The 23,358-nt window shown below is 32.8% G+C and overlaps 1 protein-coding gene across 1 annotated transcript in view; it reads right to left on the bottom strand.

Annotated features, from left to right (window-relative positions):
- The window catches only part of ME2 (malic enzyme 2), a 66,119-nt gene that overhangs the window by 27,325 nt on the left and 15,436 nt on the right, over positions 1 to 23,358 (bottom strand). Inside the window, exons 2-10 of the mRNA XM_074279379.1 lie at positions 18,026 to 18,145; positions 15,917 to 16,050; positions 14,326 to 14,475; positions 12,136 to 12,211; positions 10,818 to 10,979; positions 10,384 to 10,487; positions 8,028 to 8,137; positions 7,817 to 7,914; positions 6,536 to 6,649 (exon numbers count right to left, since the gene is read on the bottom strand). Of these exons, the coding sequence (XP_074135480.1) occupies positions 6,536 to 6,649; positions 7,817 to 7,914; positions 8,028 to 8,137; positions 10,384 to 10,487; positions 10,818 to 10,979; positions 12,136 to 12,211; positions 14,326 to 14,475; positions 15,917 to 16,050; positions 18,026 to 18,133 (1,056 nt within the window). The 5' untranslated portion in view covers positions 18,134 to 18,145. The remainder of the gene's footprint in view (positions 1 to 6,535; positions 6,650 to 7,816; positions 7,915 to 8,027; positions 8,138 to 10,383; positions 10,488 to 10,817; positions 10,980 to 12,135; positions 12,212 to 14,325; positions 14,476 to 15,916; positions 16,051 to 18,025; positions 18,146 to 23,358) is intronic.

The following is a 23,358-nucleotide window of genomic DNA, read 5'->3' as shown; positions in this document are numbered from 1 at the left end:
AGGTGGCACAGTGGATAGAGCACCAGACTTGAATTCAGGAGGACCCAAATTCAAATCTGGTCTCAGACACTTAACACTTCCTAGCTCTGTGATCCTGGGCAAGTCACTTAACCCCAGCCTCAGGGGGGGAAAAAAATCTTTATTGTTTTATTTAATATATCACAATTACATATCCATCTGACCCAGACAATCTCGTGGCCTCTTTTTGACACATTTAAGACTCATCTTGCTGAGTTCCAATCTGATTTCAGACACTTACTAGTTATGTGACTCTGGACAAGTGACTTAACCCAGTTTGCCTCAGTTCCTCATCTATAAAATAAACTGGAGAAGAAAATGGCAAGAAAACCCCAAATGGAGTCATTAAGAATTACATGTGATTGAAATGACTGAACAACTATCTACCTAACAGTATTGCTATGAGGAAAGTACTTTGTAAACCTTAAAGTACTATATAAATATGCTTTTAAATATGATGATTAGCAAATTATTAAAATGACTGATTCTAAGAAGACAAATGAAACTAAAACAGAAAAAGAGTGAGAGTTAATTATGGGCACAGGTACTGGAGCAGTGATTTGATTGGTACAGGAAAAATCCAGGTAAAACATCTATCAATCAATACAGGAGAGCATTTTCTCTGTAAGTTATATTTAAGATAATGTTCTGGAGCAGTTCTGAGAGGTTGAGTGACTTGTAATGGATCTAACAGACAATATGTGTCAAACTCAGAACTTGAAACCAGGTCTTTCTGACTTCTAAGACTGCTCTCTTTATCTTCTATTCCACAGATTATGGTTGAAAACAAATGTTTGCTGTGGATAAGAGAATATGAGAGGTGGAAGGACAAGTCCATAGTTAAGGATAGAACTTTGAAGTTTAAGATAATGGAGACAGTACAGTTTTGTAGGATAATGAAGTTATGCTGTTTTTAATGAGGTAGAGAATTTGTCACAAGAGTTAATAAATTATTAAGTCAAGATATTTAGGTATTGAAAAGGTCATAGAATTAATGCTAAAGTCCTTCTAAATGATGTCAAGGGATAGGGATAAGAAAAAGCCTATGTTTTAAAGTAATGTTGTAATTGAGAGTAAAATATTTTAACATATTGTAATTGGACCATTGAATAAATTAACATTTTTTAACAATTAAAATTGGGTCATTTAAAATGTTATGTTTTGTATTAGTGTAATATGTACAACTACTTAGCAGCAAAAGATTTACAGAAAAATAACATTTTCTTTTCAATCTGTGGCTCTGGAGTCAAATGATCCGGAATTTCTATGTTGTATGTGCATGCACATGCACATGCACATACACCCCTCCCCCTTACAGCATTGTGTCCTGTTATACTCCTTTCCCCCTGACCTGAGGGGTAAAGGATAAGCTTACTGAATAAGCTTAACTGTGAATGGTTAAGGTACTTACTATATGAAACAAGTGAAGGAAGAGTCAGGAGTTTTATAACACATATTTAACACAGGTAAAGTATTCAGAAGAAGAAATAGCAGAACATTTCTACACTGATTAGCACTACAGATCTAAAAATACTAAAGTCACTCTAAAAAAAAATTATTTGCAACAGGTAGAAGCAAACTTAAGAGTCAACAAATATCCAACTTTTATCTGGGTACTGTCCTCAGTTTTCTCATCTGTAAGACATGGAAGTAGGACTGGAAAACAGTCTAACACTTGGGGAAGATAAAGAGTAGATAAAGTGGGGCAGCTAGGTGGCGAAGTGGATAAAGCACCAGCCCTGAATTCAGGAGGACTTGCTCAGACACTTAACACTTCCTAGTTGTGTGACCCTGGGCAAGTCACTTAACCCCAGCCTCAGAAAAAAAGAAAAAAGAGAGAGAAAAAAGAATAGATAAAGAAGGAATAGTGCAGAATAGAGCAGAGGGAAAGATGGAAAGGCAAGAAACAGTTTTTAGTCAGAAAAAAAAATATTTAATAAGGGTCAGGCTAAGATGTAATTATCGCTATGGGCAGCTAAGGTAAGGTAGAGACATAGATCATGGAATATGAATAGATTAATGAATTAAAAATCAGAATAAATCAAAGGAATATCAATATGAATATTTACATGACCAAGTATGAGAGCAAGGAGGAAAATGGAGGAAAAATGGCAGGCTAGTGAATGAACTCTTTGGGAAAGAAGGGAGAGCCACCCAAAAAACTAACATGACAGTAAACAGAATCTGTATAGGATGGATATCTGAGGAGAGGTGGCTAAGAAATGGTAGACGAAAAGTCAGAAATAACAGCAAAAATAAATTGGTTTTTTCTCACAGATTCTGAGTGTTGGAAGGAATCTCAGATCTAGGTGAACCTATATACTATAATATAGCTGAAAGGTGATTAATCTTAGAATTTTAATCTTAAAATCCAAATCTTAAGTATCCCATTATCTTGAGCCAAGTTGTACCACTTTTGGAAAGATTCCAAATCTTTCAATTACTGCTTTCAGTTAAACAAGTTTAATTCCTCTTAGACATGACAGTCCTTCAAATTCCAGAAAACACCTGTCATGTTCCCAGTCACTGTGAAAGACCAAGCACAAAGCCCTAGGGTACTCCACTGGAGACACCCTGCTATATTAATGATGACTTAAAAACTACTATTGGAGGCCAACCAGTTATGTATCCAGCTGTTTAATATATGACTGCTTAATATACATCGCTTCATTTTTTTCCCACAACAAAAGTATGAGAACCTTTACAGAGATTTAGATAAATGCGTATATCCTCTATTCAATTAATAATCCTATCAAAATAAGAAAATGAAATTAGTATGGCATATGCTCTTCTTGCTTTGTGTAATCTCTGGTTTTCTATAGTGAGAACTATCTCTAATATGATTTTTCTGAACCAGTGTGTTGATGGAAGGAGCAACCAGCCTTAGGAAAAGTGATAAAAAATGAAGCATTGACTGGAAAAAGTTAGGTTTAAGCCTAACTTTAAAAAAAGAGAGTTTGAAAAGATGACATAAAAAAAAGGGAAGTTTATTATAAAAAGACAGATAAAAGTTATAAGAGAGAATGGGGAATGAGGAGTGATGTGGCTGAGGACAGATATAAGAGATAAAGTAAAAAGGACTTTCCTTTTGACAGATATCTATGTTAAATTACAGCAACCAGGGGAGTAAGAGATAGGAATTTGTTAGTTGTACAACAAGGGAAGTGCTAAATGACTGGAATTTATCCTAGTTGAGTTCTACAGTTTAAGGCTAATGGAGTTGGGAAAGATGAAGAGGGAAAGTAGTCATTTAACACCAGACAACACCCAGATGAGGCTGTCACTTTATTTCTCCATACTTCCTCTTTATAAGCCTTAAAAGAGACAAGAAGAGTCAAGTATAAGAGTATTTTAGTCGTAGGCATTTCATAGCTATTTTATTCTACCCACATCTCTTTCTACCACAAATTCAGCAAAGAGTTAGAGCTATGGCAGAAACCAGATATCTGTAGGGAAACAACAGTGGTGTTACCTTCATCCACCTGTGTTTTTCGTGGTGAAAGAGAACTGAGGGGACAAATCATGCAATCTTCCTCCCTCTCCTTAATATTTAATTTCTCCCAATCTACTAGGTCATTCCTAGGTTACAGCAACAAATATGTTCAGATCTCATACACACGTATGTATATACACACATATGTATGTATGCATGCATGAATATATCCCAGACAAGTTCTTTGATCAACCAAACCACTAGAAAAAGCCATCTACACACTGCCGCCAATTTTTTTTCACTTAGTTCTGATTCACTCAAATGAAACTCACCTCTCCAAAGTTATTAATTTGTAATTACCAGATCTCATCACTTCTCTTAATCCTCTTCTCTGCAGTATTTCAATGTGCTTTCTTCCTTTTGAATGCTCTTTCCTATTTTGTGTGACACTTCTTTTGGGTGTTCTCCTACCTGGCTGGTCATTAAATTATCTCAATGCAGATGATTCTTGAACTTACACATACATGATCCATGTTTTCCCCTGAATTCTAATATTGTACCATAAACTGCTGATTAGATATTTTCAACTAAATATCCTAGTCTATTAATCTAACTCTGTCCAAAATAGAACCCAATAAATTTTTCCCTAATCTATTCTCCCTAATCAACTTTTTTGAGGGCAAACACTTCTATACTTGATCACCTACATCTGCAATTTCTAAATTCTAAATTCCTTGACCTTTCATTCCCCCCATATCCAAAGAGTTCCCAAATCTTGCCAGTTCTACCTCCATATCATCATGTCCCCATCTCTCATTCACATAGTTAACAATCTAGTTCAGGGCTTTATTATCTCTTGCTTGAATTGCAAAATCATCCTACTGAGCTCCTTGCCTTAAGTTTTTTCTCCCTCTAATCTATTTTACATTGTTAAATAGCATCCACAGGGATGCCAAAATGATTCTCCTAAAATCCCACTATGACTACATCACTCATTTGCTAAAAAGAAGTTCCACTGATTTCCCAGTTGTTCCTAGGATCAAATACACACTCCTGTTAGGCACTTAAAATGCTTCTCAATGTGGTTCTAGGAGACATTTCTAGTTTATTGTAGGTTACTCTCTTTCATGAATCTATTTGTTCCAACTAAACTTGCTGTTCTGATTTACAATATCCCATCTCCCATCATGCTTAGACATCACTATCTCTTCACCTTTGTTTTTGGAATCATTGGCATGTCCATCACTTCCTAAATAAAAACTTTCTTGACTTTTGACACCCTGATATTGTCTTGGCCTTAGCAATTTCAAGGACAAGAAACTCTTGGTGGAATGAACTCTTTATCACTGCAGGTCAGTGCCTTATCTGAAACTTGTAGTCTTCCTGGCTTCAAAGCCCATTTTTTCCTACCATCTGTGTCTGCCAAAGTACTTTGTAAATATATTAAATTTACTTATATGTGCAAATTTTGTTTTTGCCAATAAAATGTAAGATCCTTGAAGGAACTCTTTATTTTTTTACTTGTATTTTCAGTTTCTAGCATGAGATTTGCACTTAATTTCTGCTGACTGAGAGGGAGTTTTAGAGACCTGAGAATTCTATACACTCTCAGTCAGAAAGAAATACAATGGGATTTATCAGGCAAAGTGTTAGATTCAGTAGAACTGTATTTGTTTTTGGTTGTTTTTTTTTTTTTTTTTTTTTTAAGCATTTCATTATATAGTGTGCTTTCAAAAATCTTAGTGCTCTTTTAAGTTAGAGAAGTTCTATTTGGTTTTTAGAGTCATTTATTATCCCTCTCTTCTATTGCTATCCTTTCCCAGTGAACAGTAAAAAAGAAATTAAAATATACACAGTCTAGAAAAAATCCTTTCCTTACCATCCCCTTCCCACATTTCTTTTCTTCTCACACTTTACTCCACCCTCTGCATACTCAATGGCCTTCTTTCTTGCTGTTCTTCCCTCAGGGCTTGCCATCTCTCAATTAAGTCTTCTGACTGGTTGCCCCACCTGCCTGGAGTGTTCTCCATCTTCACCTCCATCTTCTGGCTTTCTTTAAGACTCAGCTCAAATCCTTCCTTCTATAGGAGTAAGTCTTTCCCATATACCTCCCATAGTTAAAGACTTCCTTTTGGAATTACTTCCTATTTATACTGTATATATGTTGTCTGTACATCGTTATTTATGCATTACTTTCCTCATTAAAATGTAGAGGCAGGGTCCTTGGTTTTGCCTTTTAGACCTAGAGTAATTTAGCACAGTACCTAGCACAGAATAGGTACTAAATACATAATAATTCACAGGAATGCAATCTTTAGGAAAGAGAAAGACTGTAAGGAATTTTGGGAAAGAAAAGCATTACCATCATCTATCTCAGCAAAACCAATACCAACATCTCTGAGGTGGCACCATGGCTTAACATTTTGCCTTGACTGTGATATAGACAAATACTGTTGTCTTTTCATCAACTCAAAAATGAATCCTGCCTGATCCGAAATCCTCTTATGTGGCTGCTCCCTGCTTAGCTCAAACTCCTGACTCCAAATTTGTCAAGACTTAGTTCAGAAGCTTCCTCAGAGCTGGGTTGAGAGCCTTCTTGACTCTCATTCATCACATGCTTCTGGGGTGCCTGACTCTTTGACAAACTCAAGAAGTTCCATTTTGACCCATGGAACTTCTTCATAGTATATGTTAGAAAGAGATGCCATTGGTTAAAAATATATATATATATTTTCGAAAGCATCATTAAATCAAATGAAAATAAAACATCCTTTTTCCTGTAATAGTAAACTTCCAGAAACAATTGATAATTGGAAACAATGAATACGTGGTATCGGGATCTCACTAAAAGGTTTGGAGTCAAGGAACAGATTTATAATTTATATCCCATGCCTTTTCTATTCACTGGACTAGAATAGTCATAATGGAAACTACATTGATTTTAAATAATAAGATGGTTTTGTGATATTAAGATATAATACTTGAAAATTAGATTTTTTTTAGCACACACATAAAAAAAAATCAAACATTAAAATATTACTGGAAAAAAGTGTTTAGCTACACAAATTTCAATTGAAACCTTACCTTGACTAATAAGCCAAACTTGTCAAACATCCAGATTTTTTTTCGTGCTACTTCTTCTGAAATACCATTTTCCATCATGGCCATAACAATGAGATTTGCAATTCCAAGAGCAGCCTGATTAACAAAATTTGAACATCAAAAATCAAAGAATATAGTCCTTAAACTTCCATAAAGACTATTTTATCCAAGATCAATATCCATCACCAATTATTGGTATCAAAAACAATATAGATTTCCCCCTCATAAATATTCCAAAAGCCAGTTTCCTATGAAACATGCCCATTCATTTTATGTATAGATGCCACGAGGTATGTAGCTATCTAGACATTAAGATAAATATATAAATTACTCAGGTAGATAGCACATATGTGTTTATATACACATATACTTGTACTTGCATATTCTGATACCTCACTGTGACAAGTAATCTTGAAGTAACAAAGACTAGGGTAACAGAGTAGAAGATCTAGAAGATGTTGCTTTGCTGAACAGGCTTTGAGTATGGATTCAACTGATAAACTCTGTCTTGTTTGATAATAAGCCTAATTAAATTCAGAGAGGCTAGTTTTAGTCAAAGAAAAATAGGCTTTTTAGTCACAGCAATTCTCTCTTTCTTTTTTTGAATTCAAGCTTTTCATTTTTCAAAATAAATGCATGGATATTTCTTTGACATTAACCCTTGCAAAACCTTGTTCCAATTCCACCCCCCCCCATCCTCACTCCCTCCCCTAAATGACAAGTAGTCCAATATATGTGAAACATAGTAGAAATATATATTAAATCTAACATATGCATAACATTTATACAATTATTTTGCTACATAAGAAAAATCAAATCAAACCAGAAAAATAAATTAAAAATAAAATGCAAGCAAACAACAACAAAAAGAGTTAAAATGCTATGTTGTGAACTACCCTCAGTTCCCATAGTCTTCTCTCTGGGTGTAGATGGCTCTCTTCATCACAAGATCATTATAACTGGTCTGAATCATCTCATTATTGAAGAGAGCCACATCCATCAGAATTGATCATCATTTCATCTTGTTATTGCTGTGTATAATGATCTTCTCGTTCTGCTCATTTCACTTAGCATCAGTTCGTGCAAGTCTCTCCAGGTCTATGTCAGAGTAATTTCAAAGACCATCTGCAAAATCACTTGATTTTGTATATTCTCTCTATATATTATACAATCATGACTTCTATGTAGTCTTATATAATTTTTAATATCCTATCTTTATTTTCATAGCTAAAGAAAAAAAAAAAAGCAATTAAAAGAACTTACCTCTCCTGCACCAAGGAACAAGACAGTATGCTCGGAGATAGGTTTACCAATTACTTTCTGTACAGAAAGAAGACCTGATAGTGCCACAGAGGCTGTCCCTATTAAAAACAAACAAATAAACAAAAAACCACCACATGATTTAACATGGAAGAGCACATTTTAAAAGTGGTTTTTGTTTTTAAAGTAGGAATAAAATCTGAAATTATTTTACCTTGAATATCATCATTGAAGGTACAATATTTTTCTCGATATTTTCTTAGAAACCTGAAAGCATTATGATTTCCAAAGTCTTCAAACTGAATAAGTGTGTTCTGGCCATATCTAAAATCAGAGCAAAACCCAAACATAATTGAGCTAGTCATTTTAAAACTGCTTATATTCCAAGATATTACATTATATTCTTCAAAACAATTATTTTTGTTGTTCAATTGTTTCCAGTTGTGTTTGACTTTTCGTGATCCCACTTAGGGTGTTCTTGGCAAAGGTACACTGAACTAGTTTGCTATTTCCTTTTCCATCACAACAATTCTTTATTGAATACTTTTATAACCATAATCTCATTCATTAATCACACTAGGCATCATAACGACTAAGAAGTGTTACCAATTCAAAGATCTATTAAAATACAGCATTGTGAAAGAACTTAAGAGATGCCTGAAGACATTGTTCCCAAAAGCTCTTCCTTTGAAAAACTTAAAATGCAATTTTGTACATGGTATATAAATATGAAAAATAACAGAATTCAAAGCAATGTGAAATGTATTAAGTATTATAAGAGTTCTAAGGAAAGAGATTAATGTGGGTCGGAGTATTCAGCAAGGGTTTCAAATAGACAATGAAACTAACTTGAAGATATTTCAAATCATTCTACAAGTTATCTATTTTCAAATAAGGCTATCCAAATCTTTCAAGAAAAGTATAATTAAGACATTTTAAATTATTTTCGTTGCTTTCACCTAAATTAGCCTCATGTTTTTTGTATCAAAGCTCTAGAAGCATGTTGTAGACAAAGGACCCTGGAGTCAAGAAGATCTGGTGCTACTCCAAGACCTATTTCTGAAATCTTTCATTACTTAAAACTCCATGTTGAAAAAGAATTGCCAGTAGGCATCAATAAAGGAGATTTCTATCCTAGGAATTCCCTATACCAACAAAACCATAGATGAGATTTTTAAAAATAGCATAGAAATAAAAATCTATTAGTAGATACAATAATTGTCTAGGCCTGAGCAGTAAAGAGTATAATAGGAAGTTCAAACTAAAAATGGAAAATGGTAATATCTTGAGATCAAGATTTCAAAACATAAGGTAAGAGAGCTGCTTGAGATAAGTACAAAAGAAAATTATCTAGGGATTATAGCTTTACACAAGCTAAGCAACAAAATTAATACTGAATCAAGGATCCCAATAGGAATGGATCTGTAGATTAAAAAAAAAAAAAGAGCAATTAAGCCCATATGACAAAAGGTTAAAAAGCCATTGAGGTTCTTTGATGTGATAAATTGTACATGAAAAGAAGAATTATCTGAGAATGTTGTGCCATTACTCCTCAAATTCCTGAAGAACAAGAAGATGTGAGATTTAAAAGAAATTCCAAGTTAGAATTTTCTCAGCTCTCAAGGTGCTAAAACACTGGCATGAGCTGCTAAAGGTAATGAGAACATCTCAGGTTCATTATTTAAGAAAACAAATCAATATTTTACTAGCTCCTAAAATTCAGAGTTAGTAAATTATCAATTTGCTTCAATATGTTTTCCAGGTAGAAATTTTTTTTTAGAATCAGGATATGCACATTAAAGATAAAAACAGAATACTCATTAGACAAGGGTTAAGCCTATTATAGAGAAGATTATATATCTCTCACTTATCAATTGGCTTAATCAAGAAACAAAAAGAATTAAGATGCTCTTTTAAAATGTAATCTCTCTAGCTTTCTTAATCAGAAACTGAAAACTCTTCTTTAAAAACATTCTATCAATTGATTTATAGAAAGATTAATGTTCAAATTCTGGCTCCTATATGTATTGTGTGACACTGAGCAAGTTATTTAATAGCTCTGAACCACCATTTTATTCTGAAAAAATGGACAATAATTCCACTATCTACCTCATAGAGTGCTTGTGAACAAAGTGTTTTGGAAATCTTAAGGTACTATCTACAAGTGAGCTATAATATCATCCTGAGACTGGCTAAGTGATACAATGCACAGAGCTCTGGACTTGTGAGGCACAAAGATTTGAATTCAAATACCACCTCAGACATTTCCTAGATGTGTTAACACTGGGTAAGTCAGTAAATTCTCTCAGCCCTAATCTCCTAATCTCAACTTTGTTTTTTAAAATCAGGGACAAGAGCACCTCCTCATAGAATCATTGTGAGGAACAAATGAAATATATAAACCTTCCAAACCACCCTGCAAACCTTAATGTGCTACATAAAATACTGTTATTATTATCTTACAAAGTTTTGTTGCCACTTTTAATAAACTTAAATTTAACCTGTAACAGGAAGCCCCCTTCATACAACCTAGTAATTTTTCCCTAATACCTTGCAATTTTATTAAATACCTGTCAGTTATGGCTGCCATAAATTCATCAATCAGGTCATCATAACGGGATGAGCGATCTCTTTTCTGATATAAGCCCATATAAAATGGATCTTTTAAGAGTGACTACAAAAGAAAACAAACAGTATAAAAAATAATCTTATTTACATAATTTCCATATAAAAATGTACGATTAAATGAATTAATAAGAAACTAAAATTCTTGCCATTTTTCCTAAAACCTCTTTGGTAGCCTTGCACTTCACTTTATCATACCAGATATGTTTAGTTTGACTACAAAAACAGTAGCTAAGCTAAATTGAATCAATAATTCAGAGCCAAAAATATATAATGCCTGGAAAATCTTATTCATCAATTAGAAAAAAAATACAAAAGAAATAATTTTCTTAACAAAGAACTGGCAGACAAATAAGAAGGTGGAAAATGTTAAACTCACTGCATTGTCAGTTCCCACGTCAATACACACAGGGAGGCACTTATCTGGCCGTATTCCAGCACAAGCTGTATATAAACAAAGCTTTCCTACTGGAATTCCCATTCCATAGACACCCAGATCTCCAAGGCCCAATATTCTCTCTCCGTCAGTTACCACAACAGCCTTAATTACAAAAAAGATAGATGTTAAAAGTTAAATTAAAATATTAGAGGTTAAAATGGTATTTTTTACAGGATTTGTTTCTTAATGTACTTGTAACTATAACTTTGTCATTCAAATTATCTATCTTAAAAAATTTCAAAGAAAATAACCTAAAAAGAACACTTGACCTTCTAGGACTATTCCTTGATAAAAGCATATTAAAAAAAATAATGAGTTAAAACTAATTTCTCTCTGCTAAAAGCTCTCCCTGATAAACCTTTAATTTAAACATGGACCCAAAAGAATGTGCTAAAGGAAAACCTTAAATGTGTCTAATCACTGTAGTCATGGATAAAAAAAGAAATTGTCACACAAATACATGCATGACATGGATATCTAAATTATTTTAACGGATAAAGATAACTCTTTGGCTAAAGATAAATCTAAAAGGCTTAGATAGCATAATGAGTTTTACTATTTAAGTATTTATCCCCTCAGAATTAACAAAGTTATTTTCAAAATAATTATTTTACTGAGATATTCAAGCATACAAATGTAAAAACAAAAATACCTATAGGTAAAGATGCTAAATTGTTATTTGATGAAAGAAAATAGAAAGGAAACTCAGTAACAAATTTGGAATCCAAAGATTTGAGTTTAAATTTTTATCTTTGTAAATCATTTCTTCAAATTTTAAAATGGGGATAATGATACAACTATTAGGTATACTTCACAGTATTGTAGTAAAACTTGGAAGTAAAGTATGCAAAATGTTTTTGCTCAAATAAGAAATGGATCTAACCTAGAGCTTTTAAAGAATTAAAAAATCTACCAATCAGTCTTATACAAAGAATAAAATCATTAACCCCCAAATAAAGCTTCTTGGTACTTTAAATACTAAAAAACTGAAATGTAAAAGAAGCTGGGGGCAGGCAAGGGTCAACACTATGGCTGTTCTTTTTCTGAGTGAATCAATCTTTTCACATCAGTGATTCCTAAAAAGAAAGGCTATCCCTTACATTTGTACAATACCATGATATCCTCATTTTAAAAAAAGCACTATGATATAAAAGTGCAAAATGAACTATGACAACAATGAAAAATGTTGATGTCTATGTACATAGGTAACTTAAAGGGAAAGACAACATTGTGAAAGGGAGAGTTGTGCTATTAGTACCTTAACATCATTTTCTGGCCAGTTATCCACAATTGATCTAATATGGCCTCTGTCTGAGATTGAAATAAATAATCCCCTGCAATAGAACAAAAACACTTTTGCACTTTACAATAGTTTACTTTCTTTTTTGTTATGAAGTCCCTCCCTCCCAACTATTAGTAAATTAGACTACTTTGTGTAGTTTATTGAGAAAAGTCAAGCCATTGCATATTTCCAAATTGATTTAATTATGTCTCACTGATAAAACTGCTTACTATACAGCTGTCAGGGGACATTATTATATTAAATGCTATCATTGTTTTATGTAAGATCAGGTTACCATACTCAAATAAGCTAAAAACTACCAAAATGATATAAAAATCAATCATCAATATAAGTATAAAATTATAACAACTTCTAGGAAGTAAATCAATATAAAAACTTCATTAAAAGTTGAAAGAGTAGGAAACAAGAGAGAAGAAGATATATAATGGTTTAAAGTACAAAGTTATATAAAATATAATACTCTTATCCAGAGTAAAAGGAGATTTAATTATTTGGAAAAAATTTCTCTCCCCTCAAACTAGATTTGAAGATATGGTCAAATAGAAATCAAAAAGTAAAATTAAGGGGTAGCTAGGTGGTGAAGTGGATAGAGAGCACCTGTCCTGAATTCAGGAGGACCTGAGTTCAAATCTGGTCTCAGACACTTAACCAAGTCCTAGCTGTGTGATCCTGGGCAAGTCACTTAACTCCAATTGCCTCAGCAAAACAAACAACAAACAAAAAAACCCCAAAAAAGTAAAATTGAATTTTTCTATAATTTTAAATTCTGTGCCAACTCATCCTTACACAATCTCTATGTTGCTGTTCCAACTCTTAGACCAAATAATCATTCGGCCATCAAAAAATATCTATTGAACATCTAATATGGCAAAAAGTACTATGCTAAGTATACCATGTTATGGTATGATCTGCAAAGCTTAAAATTTACCTCAAGAAGTAAGACATGAAAAAATAATGAATATAAAACATGAATGACAATCAAAGATGGTCACAGTATCTTGGAATTAGAAGGAACTTTAAAGATCATCTAGACCAGCTCAAATCTAACTGGGAAAATTCTCAACAACTTCGAAAATAAGGGAGCAAAAAATGAGTAGGGGATAATAAAGTCTCTAGCCTGAATGAAGAAAAAAAAATTTCATGTGAAATACTAGGAAGAAAAAATAAAACAGTACATTCGAGATGAGTTAGGGAGAGCAGTAAAAAGGAAGAACATAAAAGATTTTTAAGAAGGAAAATGGGAGGTAGTGTGCAGTATGGACTAAATGAGGGAATCTGATGAGAAGAACAGCAATTAGGATGTTACATTTCATTATATTTAACTTCACATCTGAGAGAAAGAGAAAGCAAAAAAAGTAAAGAAGGAAGGAAAGAGGGAGGAAGTATGGCAAGATTTTTGTTTAGCTCTATCAGCTGAACAAAAGACATTAGGTCATAATGAAATGATAAGAGAAAGAAACCAACATAACTCAGTACTCCATGAATATGTGTGTGCTTAAGATACTTAGAACTAGAAAAATCACTATCTGATTACTAAGTGGAAAATGAAACTTTATCTGTTTATTTTATGAAAGGGAAAAAATGAGCAGAAAAATATAAAGTTAAAAAAGAACTGTGGAAAATCTCTTAAATTAGTAAGAAGGCAGTCACAGCCAGACTGCCAAGTTTTAGTGAAAAGTATAATATATCTCTTAGAATTCAAAAAAGAATTCCCAAAGAGGCATCTTGATATAGTCAAAAAGAACAACAGACTAGAATTAAAAGAACTCTGTTTTCTTCCTGGCCCAAACATTAAATTTCTCTGAATCTAAATTTCCTCATCTGTAAAAAGTAATTAAAATACAATTTATTTACAAAATACTTTGTAAACCGTAAGGAATGACATAAATATTAATTATTATTACTTAGTATTGTGCTTATTTTAGGGGCAATAAGAATATAGTAATAATCATTTCTGTCAAAAAAGAAGTTTGCATGTTGTTTTTCTATTACTTTTACTTAAGTACTAAAATATAGAAAATATAAGACATGAGGAATAAGAGGCATGTCGACACACAGATAGGAACTACAGATTAAGTATAAAACACTATTTTCTAAAAGCCATAGTCACAATAATTTCTAAACATAAATAAGAATTAGCTTTACTTTGGTCTCCGAAAAATGTGTCCATATTGTGAACAGGCTAGACCCACTGTTGGAGTATATACTATTGGCATTAATCTTTCAATGTCATCTTGAAGAATCCTATAAAATAACTTCTCATTTCTTTCTTGGACTCCCATTATGTAGATATATCTGAAAACAAGCATGGTACATGGTAAATAAACAAGCTTAAAGACAGTGATTTATTGCTCATGCTCCAAAAATATACATGAATATAGCACTGCATATTAATTATAGCACTACCTTTTAAAGCAAAACTAGTGTTTGTGACTATAAATTCAGAAAAATACAACATAAAATTTCTTTCAACTCTAGGAATCAACAATAACCAATAAAGATATTTCTATTTATGTGATTAAATATATTTAAATATAGAACATAACAAGTTATGAAAAAATTTAAATATTTATAGATTCTTTGAAAAGTAATAATATTTTTAAAAGAATTGATTACAGATTATTACAAAGCTCTTCCTATAGCTTCCTTTGATCAGTTCTGGGTAATAGAAAAATAAATGGAGAAGGTATTATGCAAAACCAAAGTATTACTGTCACAATATCTCTTAAGAGTAGGTTAAATCTCTTTAACTCTTTCCTTTATACCATATATTGCTTCTCTGTAACAAATATCCAGAATAGGGAGAGCAATTTAGTAAGTGTCTTGAAATCCATGTAATGTAAGGAAAAAATATAGAAACAGATAAATGAAATACAGAAAGATGACTGGGGGGAAGGACAATCACACAGAAGGGGGATTAGATTTATTTTTGTAGTTTTAGAATCCAACTTCTTAAATTGTGTGGGGGGTGTCTATAATTAAATGTGGAAATCATGAAATTATGATTTTTATTAGTTAATGTTGATTGTGTATCTGTTATATATATATATATATATATATATATATATATATATATATATATATATATATATATATATATATATTGTGTATCTGTTATATATATATATATATATATATATATATATATATATATATATATATATATATTGTGTATCTGTTATATATATATATATATATATATATATATATATATATATATATATATATATATATATATATATATATATATATATATATATATATATATATATATATATATATATATATATATATATATATATATATATATATACCTTTATACCAGGGGTTATGTAAAAATTTCTCAAGAAAAAAGGGGTCAGAAGTGGAAAAAAGTTTAAGAAACTCTATTTTAAAGGACAGAAAGGCAGAACTAGAATAACTAGAAGCCAATTTCGATCTGTTAAAGAAAAGACTTTCAAATAACCTCCTAGATACAAAGGGATATTGTAGAGGAAACTCCTGCATTTGTGGGAAATCAGACAAAAAAATCCTATAAATCTAGGAAAAGTTTCCCTTCAATAAACTAACAATGGAAAAACTTTAAAAGTGAAATAAAATTATTTAAATAATCAAAAGAAAACAAATTGCAGTACAATGTCAAAGCACTGGTTACACTACAATAATAAAATTAGTCTTAAATCCTAAAAATTGGAATCAACCCCCCTCTCCCAATGTAATTCGGAAAAACTCTTACTTTTCCAAAGGATCAGTTATTCTTTTTATGTTTCTATGGAATCGTAAAGCTTGAATATCCTGTGTCTCTATTTTAGGAGGTAGAAGTCCTTGAAGTCCAAGCATTTGTCGTTCTCTCAATGTAAATGCCATTCCCTAAAGGAGCAAAGGTAAAGTATTGTTTATAATAAAATTAAATCAACATTCATAAGCAAATTTCAGAATTATTAATTATTTGGCTTTGAATTATCTAAACCAGTGGTCCTCAAAGTTTTTAAATAGGGGGCCAGTTCAGTGTCCCTCAGACTGTTGGAGGGCCAGACTATAGTAAAAACAAACTCACACTCTGTCTCCACCCCTCAGCCCATTTGCCATAAGGGAGGGGGGGCCCCATGGGCCCTCTGCATAAACATCCTCAGTGGGCCACATCTGGCCCGCGGGCCGTAGTTTGAGAACCCTTGATCTAAACCCTTTCCCTCTATTCATCTCTACTTGCCTTTTTTTCAAATCCTATTTGTTACCTAATATAATTGATTATTAAAGATAATTTTATATAATTCTCATAAATAAGAGTTATCAATACTAAATCTTCATTTTGATAGGTTACTAGCAAATTAATAAAGTTAGTAAATTTCATTAAATACTGTTAGGCAAACTTCTTACTAGAAAACATGAGCAGGAAATAAGCCACACTAAAGCTATCATGGGATGTTCCGTAACTAAAATAAATCTTTATCTTTTGAGTTCCAAAGGTTGGAATAATTTCATGACTTTTAGCATGCCAGTCCTCAAAAAGTTTGCCTCCCTTTTCTCTTTCACCACCAAACAGGCTTGAGAGATGGCCACTTGTCAAGTATGTTGTGTAGAGGCCTGTTTTGTAGGTAGAGGTTAGATCAGGAATTCTCAAACTGCGGCCCACCAAGGACGTTTATGCAGCCGCGGCCCATCAGGTTATGGCAAATGGGCTGAGGGACGGAGACAGAGTGTGAGTTTTTGTTTTTACTATAGTCTGGCCCTCCAACAGTCTGAGGGACAGTGAACTGGCCCCCTATTTTAAAAGTTTGAGGACCACTGGATTAGATCAAAAGTCCACTGAAATCTCATCCAACTCTCAGAATCTATAAAGCCAGTTATAAAAAATAAACTGGGTTTTCATGTTAAGATAATGTGAGAAAGGCTGTTTCCTGAAATCTGGCATGTTTCAATCAGAAATTTACATACTTTTAGGTAGATCACAGGACAAAATAACTAGTATCAATTATTTTGTCTTTATCTTCTACTTAAGCCAAGATAAAAATGCCAATTTAGAATATGAGTTTTTGAATTCTATATGCAAGAATCTGAATGTCAGTTTCCTAATATAAGAATTTCATTGATGGATATTTATGGACTCGGCAACATATAACAGAAGATTAAATTTACAACATCCCTTTATTCAACAGCGCTAAAATGTCTTTTAAAACTTTGTTACTAAAAGGAACCACTACTAATGAAATTAGTTAAAACTTTATTTGGCAAAAAAATAGTTGACAAAAGCATGCCAGTAGGGAATAAGCTTCTTTAAGAGAAGTTCTTCTACTCAAATCCACTCTAATCTATTCACTGAAGAAAAAAACCCAGTTTTATCTATCAAGTGAGCAGTAACAATCACCTTGGGCTTTGTTTCAAGCTGGAAATGGAAATGCATTAAGTTCATTTTCCTTACTGCCCTCTAAGAGAAGTTCTGAAAGTAATAGTACTACACAAACTATAGCTACTCCTGCAATTAAGGGTTTCAATGTTAACTCAGAATCCTGAAAGCTATAAGAAGCTGAGTTTTCTTATGAAGAATTATATGTGCTTCCAGAGTGCTATGATGCATTTTAGATTAAATCTGACTACCTAATGTATCATGAGTGATCTGTCCCTTAGACAACACTATATAGATTCAAAATACCTAATTGCTATAGGAAACTGAACCCTTGCTAGAAAACTCTTATCATTCAAAATGTCAGAATGATTCCCAAAGCAAATTCCACAGAATAATTAAACTTTCAAAATTCATTTATTCATCATTTATTTGATGGTAGCAAAATATTGTGTTAAATATGTAAGAAAAGAGAAAATTAATAGTAATATTAATGTTACTAACTTTGTTTGTTCTTGGATTCAACATTAATGGCTTGCCTTTTTCTTTGGTGTGTATACTTCGACATGCCAATGCACAAGGAGAGGCAACTATTCTTAATCTAGAGAACATCTTTTCTTTAACCTAGAAAAAAAAAAAAAGGAAAAATCAGGATAAAAACATATTGTAGGGTCAAAACCACAAATTAAATTTTAGTTTTCAAAAGTATATTCAAAAAACTATTTAGTGTATATAAAATTTTATTTTAGAATATCTAGCAAATGGCTCTGTGATCTGAAAAAGAATGGGAAGTGCAGAAGGTGAAATAAAGAATTTTTTTCCCTCTGTCACCAAAGCTCATATAAAAGCATATTCCAATAAAAGGTGTGACTCATAGAGTTGGTAGTATCTTTAAAATTGCCAAGGCAGGCATTCTGCTATATTTTTTTTTTCATGGGAACCATTATTACCACGATGTAAGTATACACAGGTATCAACAGAAGGAGGGGAGAAGAGAGGTTTAAATTCATTACCAGATCCATGGGTTGCTTAAATATTAGTTGTAAAAGATGGAGAGAGGGGGCCAGGTAGTATTATCAGGAGATGGGTAGGAAGTTATGAAAGGGTTAAAATAAACATGTGGGTAATTTAACTTGGAATACACTAAGAATGGGTGAAAGAAGTTAACTTGAGAAAGCTTAACACATCCATACAGATAAAGTGAACTTCATAAGGTAAACAACATGTTGTTGTTTGTGGACAAATAGTTGGCCTAGAAAGTAGAAACTCAAATCCCAAAGAGAACTCATTCAATACAACTTTCCCCTAAAACTTTCCTTTCTTCTGAACTTAACATATTACTTTTGAGGACTCAAACATTCTTCTTAATCTCCTAGACCCACAACTTCAGTATCAACTGTCCTCAATATCTCATTCTCACTATCTATAAAAAAAAACACAACTTTTTTATTGTCAGTTTTATCTTGTATGTCCCTTGCATTACACTCACAAAACTACCACCCTAGTTCAAGATCTCTAGAATTGGTCTCCTTATTTCAAATCTCTCTTCCCCCTACATTTCATTTTTCACTTGGCTGCCAAAACAATTGTTCTAACACATAGGCTTTCTAAAAGACAACTAGGGGGAAAAAAATCTTTGCAACAAAATTTTCTATTAAGAGTCTCATTTCCAAAAAATATAAGAAACTGATTCAGTCTTATAGGTCTAAGAGCCATTCCTAAGAGATAAATTTGATCAAACCATATGTACATTTTTCAAATGAAGAAATCCAAGTTATGAACAGTCATATGAAAGAATGCTCTAAACCATTAACTGGAAACACACATATTGAAGCAATTTTTATATTCTATATCCATTAGACAGGCAAAGAAAATGAAGGAAATGTTAGAGAAGCTATGGGAAAACAGGTACACTAATTGGTGTAACTGTTAGTACAGCTATTCTGGAGAGAGCTATTTAGAAATTTATCCCCCAAAGTTCCCTAACAATGTATGAGTCAAAACTCAGTTATACCTCTACTGAGAATGGCTATATTCCAGGAAAATTAATAAGGAAAAGCACCTATGTATACAAAAATTCTTTAGTAGTTTTTATCATTCTTTTGTGAAATAAAGTTTTAAAAAGACAACAAAAATTAAAATAATACCATGATCCCAAGAAGCTTACTTGTTTTTTTCTTTTTTTTAATTATAGATTTTTATTTACAAGATATATGTATGGGTAATTTTTATTATTGACAATTGCAAAATCTTTTGTTCCAATTTTTCCCCTCCTTCCCCCCAGATGGCAGGTTGACCAATACATGTTAAATATGTTAAAGTGGGGGCAGCTAGGTGGTGCAGTGGATAGAGCACCAGCCCTGAATTCAGGAGGACCCGAGTTCAAATCTGGTCTCAGACACTTAACACTTCCTAGCTGTGTGACCTTGGGCAAGTCACTTAACCCCAGCCAGGGGAGGGGGGGGAGAGAGAGAGAGAGAGAGAGAGAGATGTTAAGTATAAATTAAATGCAATATTTATATATGTCCAAACAGTTGTTTTGTTTTGCTGTAAAAAAAGAATCGGACTTTGAAATAGTGTACAATTAGCCTGTGAAGGAAATAAAAAATGCAGGTGGACAAAAACAAAGGGATTGGGAATTCCATGTAGTGGTTCATAGTTATCTCCCAGAGTTCTTTTACTGGGTGTAGCAGTTCAGTTCATTATGGCTCAAATGGAATCTGATTTGGTTCATCTCATTGCTGAAGACAGCCTCATCCATCAGAATTGATCACCATATAGTATTGTTGTTGAAGTATTCAATGATCTCCTGGTCCTGCTCATTTCACTCAGCATCAGATCATGTAAGTCTCTCCAGGACTTTCTGAAATCATCCTGCTGGTCATTTCTTATAGAACAATAATATTCCATAGCATTCATATACCACTATTATTCAGCCATTCTCCAATTGATGAGCATCCAATCAGTTTCCAGTTTCTGGCCACTACAAAGAGGGCTGCCACAAACATTCCTGCACATATAGATCCTTTTCCAAGAAGCTTACTTTCTAAAGGGAGAGACAACATGTAAATAGATAATTACAGGGTACAAGAAAGATAATCTTAAGAAAGAAAATCACTTACTAGTTTAGAGGGATGGGGAAAGTCTACTACTATAGGAGTTGGGATTAATACTGAGTCTTGAAGGAACACAAAAACATTGAGAGGCAGACGTGAAGGAATAGAATATTCCAAGCATGGAAACAAAGGCACAGACATGGGAAATTGGAACATCATGAAAAACATGAAATAGGCCAGTGAAGTTGAATTGTAGGGTACATGGAGGAAAGCACATTGTAAGAAGTCTGGAAAGAGAGAAAGGGACTTTAAATGCCAAACAGAAGTCCATATTTTATCCTAGAGGTAATAGGGAAAAATGGAGCACATAATTAAGAGGTGGATAGTCAGGCATATATACATATATACATACACATACACACAATATAAACATACTTATATAATTATTGAAAGCTTATTATTTTTCATCTTAAATAAGGCAGTGCTGCCTCCTTCCTCACCATTGACAAAATTTTTAAAAAAATTTCTTAATGCTGATTTAGTGTGACAAACCAAATTCCTACATTAGCTATGCTCCAAAATGTCTCCTTTTGCATCTTAAGTTAGTCTCCACATCAGAAGTGAATAACGTTTTATCATTCTTTTATTCGATTGGATACTTATTGTGTTGATCAGAATTCTAACGTTTTTAAAAGTTTTTTTCTATATGTTCTTATTACATAAATTGTTTTATTTCTGCTCATTTTCTTCTACAAGAGAACATACAAGTCTTCCCAGTTTTCTCTAAAATTAAATTTCATCATCTGTTATGACATACACATACATATATAGATTTTCTAGTATCATACACGCACACATACATTCATATCTATGTGAGGTCTTATTATTTTTATTTGTCCTGTTTATCTGAAGGTGAATAACATCATCCTTCTTTTGTCTAAATCCTTCCATATTTTTCTAAATCTATCAACTCATCATTTCTTATACCACAGCAATATTTCAAACTTATACTATCTAGCTATTTTAAGTAGTCTAAAACAATTGATTGCTTTAGCTGGCCTACATGACAGTTTCCCTATTTTCATTTTTATATTTTTTAAAACTTCCAGATTCGCTCCCTTATCCCCATAGCCAATTAAGAAACCACATGTGAAACTATGTAAAATATTTCCATAAAAGTTTGGTATAAAAAAATCTTCCACCAAAAACATAAAACAAATACAAAAACACCTCAAAAAAAAAATAGAATTTGACTATAATATTCCTGGAAGTTTTTATCTTGGAATTTCTTTCAGGAGGTGATTAATGGATTCTTTCAATTCCTGTTTTACCCTCTGGTCCTAGAATATTAGTACAATTTTCCTTGAGAATTTGTTGAAATATGATGTTCAAATACCAATCAGACTCCCAAGAAACTATTTTAATGACCTAGAAAAAATAACAACAAAATTCATATGGAAGAATAAAAGGTCGAGAATTGCAAGGGAACTAATGAAAAAAAAGTCAGATGAAGGTAGTCTAGGTGTACCTGATCTAAAGCTATATTATATATAGCAGCAGTCACCAAAACCATTTGGTATTGGCTAAGAAATAGACCAGTCAATCAGTGGAACAGATTAGATACAAAGGACAAAAAAGGGTACATCTATAGCAATCTAGTCTTTGACAAACCCAAAGATACCAACATTAGGGATAAAAATTCATTATTTGGAAAAAACTGTTGGGAAAACTGGAAATTAGTATGGCAGAAATTAGATATGGATCCACACTTAACACCATATACCAAGATAAGATAAAAAGGGGTCCATGATTAAGGCATAAAGAATGAGATCATAAATAGATTAGAGGAACAGAGAATAGTCTACCTCTCAGAACTGTGGAGGAAGAAGGAATTTATGACCAGAGGAGAAATAGAGATCATTATTGATCACAAAATAGAAGATTTTGACTACATCAAACTAAAAAGTTTCTGTACAAACAATACTAATGCAAACAAGATTAGAAGGGAAGTAACAAATTGGGAAAATATTTTTACAGTTAAAGGTTCCGATTAAGGTCTCATTTCCAAAATATATAGAGAACTGACCCTAATTTATAAGAAATCAAACCATTCTCCAATTGATAAATGGTCAAAGGATATGAACAGACAATTTTCAGATGATGAAATTGAAACTATAGCCACTCGTATGAGTGTTCCAAAGTACTACTGATCAGAGAAAGGCAAATTAAGACAACTCTGAGATACCACTACATGCCTGTCAGATTGGCTAAGATGACAGGAACAAATAATGATGAATGTTGGAGGGGATGTGGGAAAACTGGGACACTAATGCATTTTTGGTGGAGTTGTGAAAGAATCCAACCATTCTGGAGAGCAATCTGGACTTATGTCCAAAAAGTTATCAAACTGTGCATACCCTTTGATCCAGCATTGCTGTTATTGGGCTTATATCCCAAAGAAATACTGAGGAGGGGAAAGGGACCTGTATGTGCCAAAATGTTTGTGGCAGCTCTTTTTGTAGTGGACAGAAACTGGAAGATGAATGGATGTCCATCAATTGGAGAATGGTTGGGTAAATTATGGTATATGAAGGTTATGGAATATTATTGTTCTGTAAGAAATGACCAGCAGGACGAATACAGAGAGGCCTGGAGAGACTTACATCAACTGATGCTGAGTGAAATGAATAGAACCAGAAGATCACTGTACACTTCAATGCTGTATGAAGATGTATTCTGATGGAAGTGGATATCTTCAACATAAAGAAGATCCAACTCACT

This window comes from Sminthopsis crassicaudata, chromosome 1 (assembly GCF_048593235.1).
Source record: "Sminthopsis crassicaudata isolate SCR6 chromosome 1, ASM4859323v1, whole genome shotgun sequence".
In the NCBI taxonomy this organism is placed as follows: Eukaryota; Metazoa; Chordata; class Mammalia; order Dasyuromorphia; family Dasyuridae; genus Sminthopsis; species Sminthopsis crassicaudata.
The sequence above is the reverse complement of the archived record's forward strand: the minus strand, read 5'-3'. Positions and strand labels throughout refer to the sequence as shown.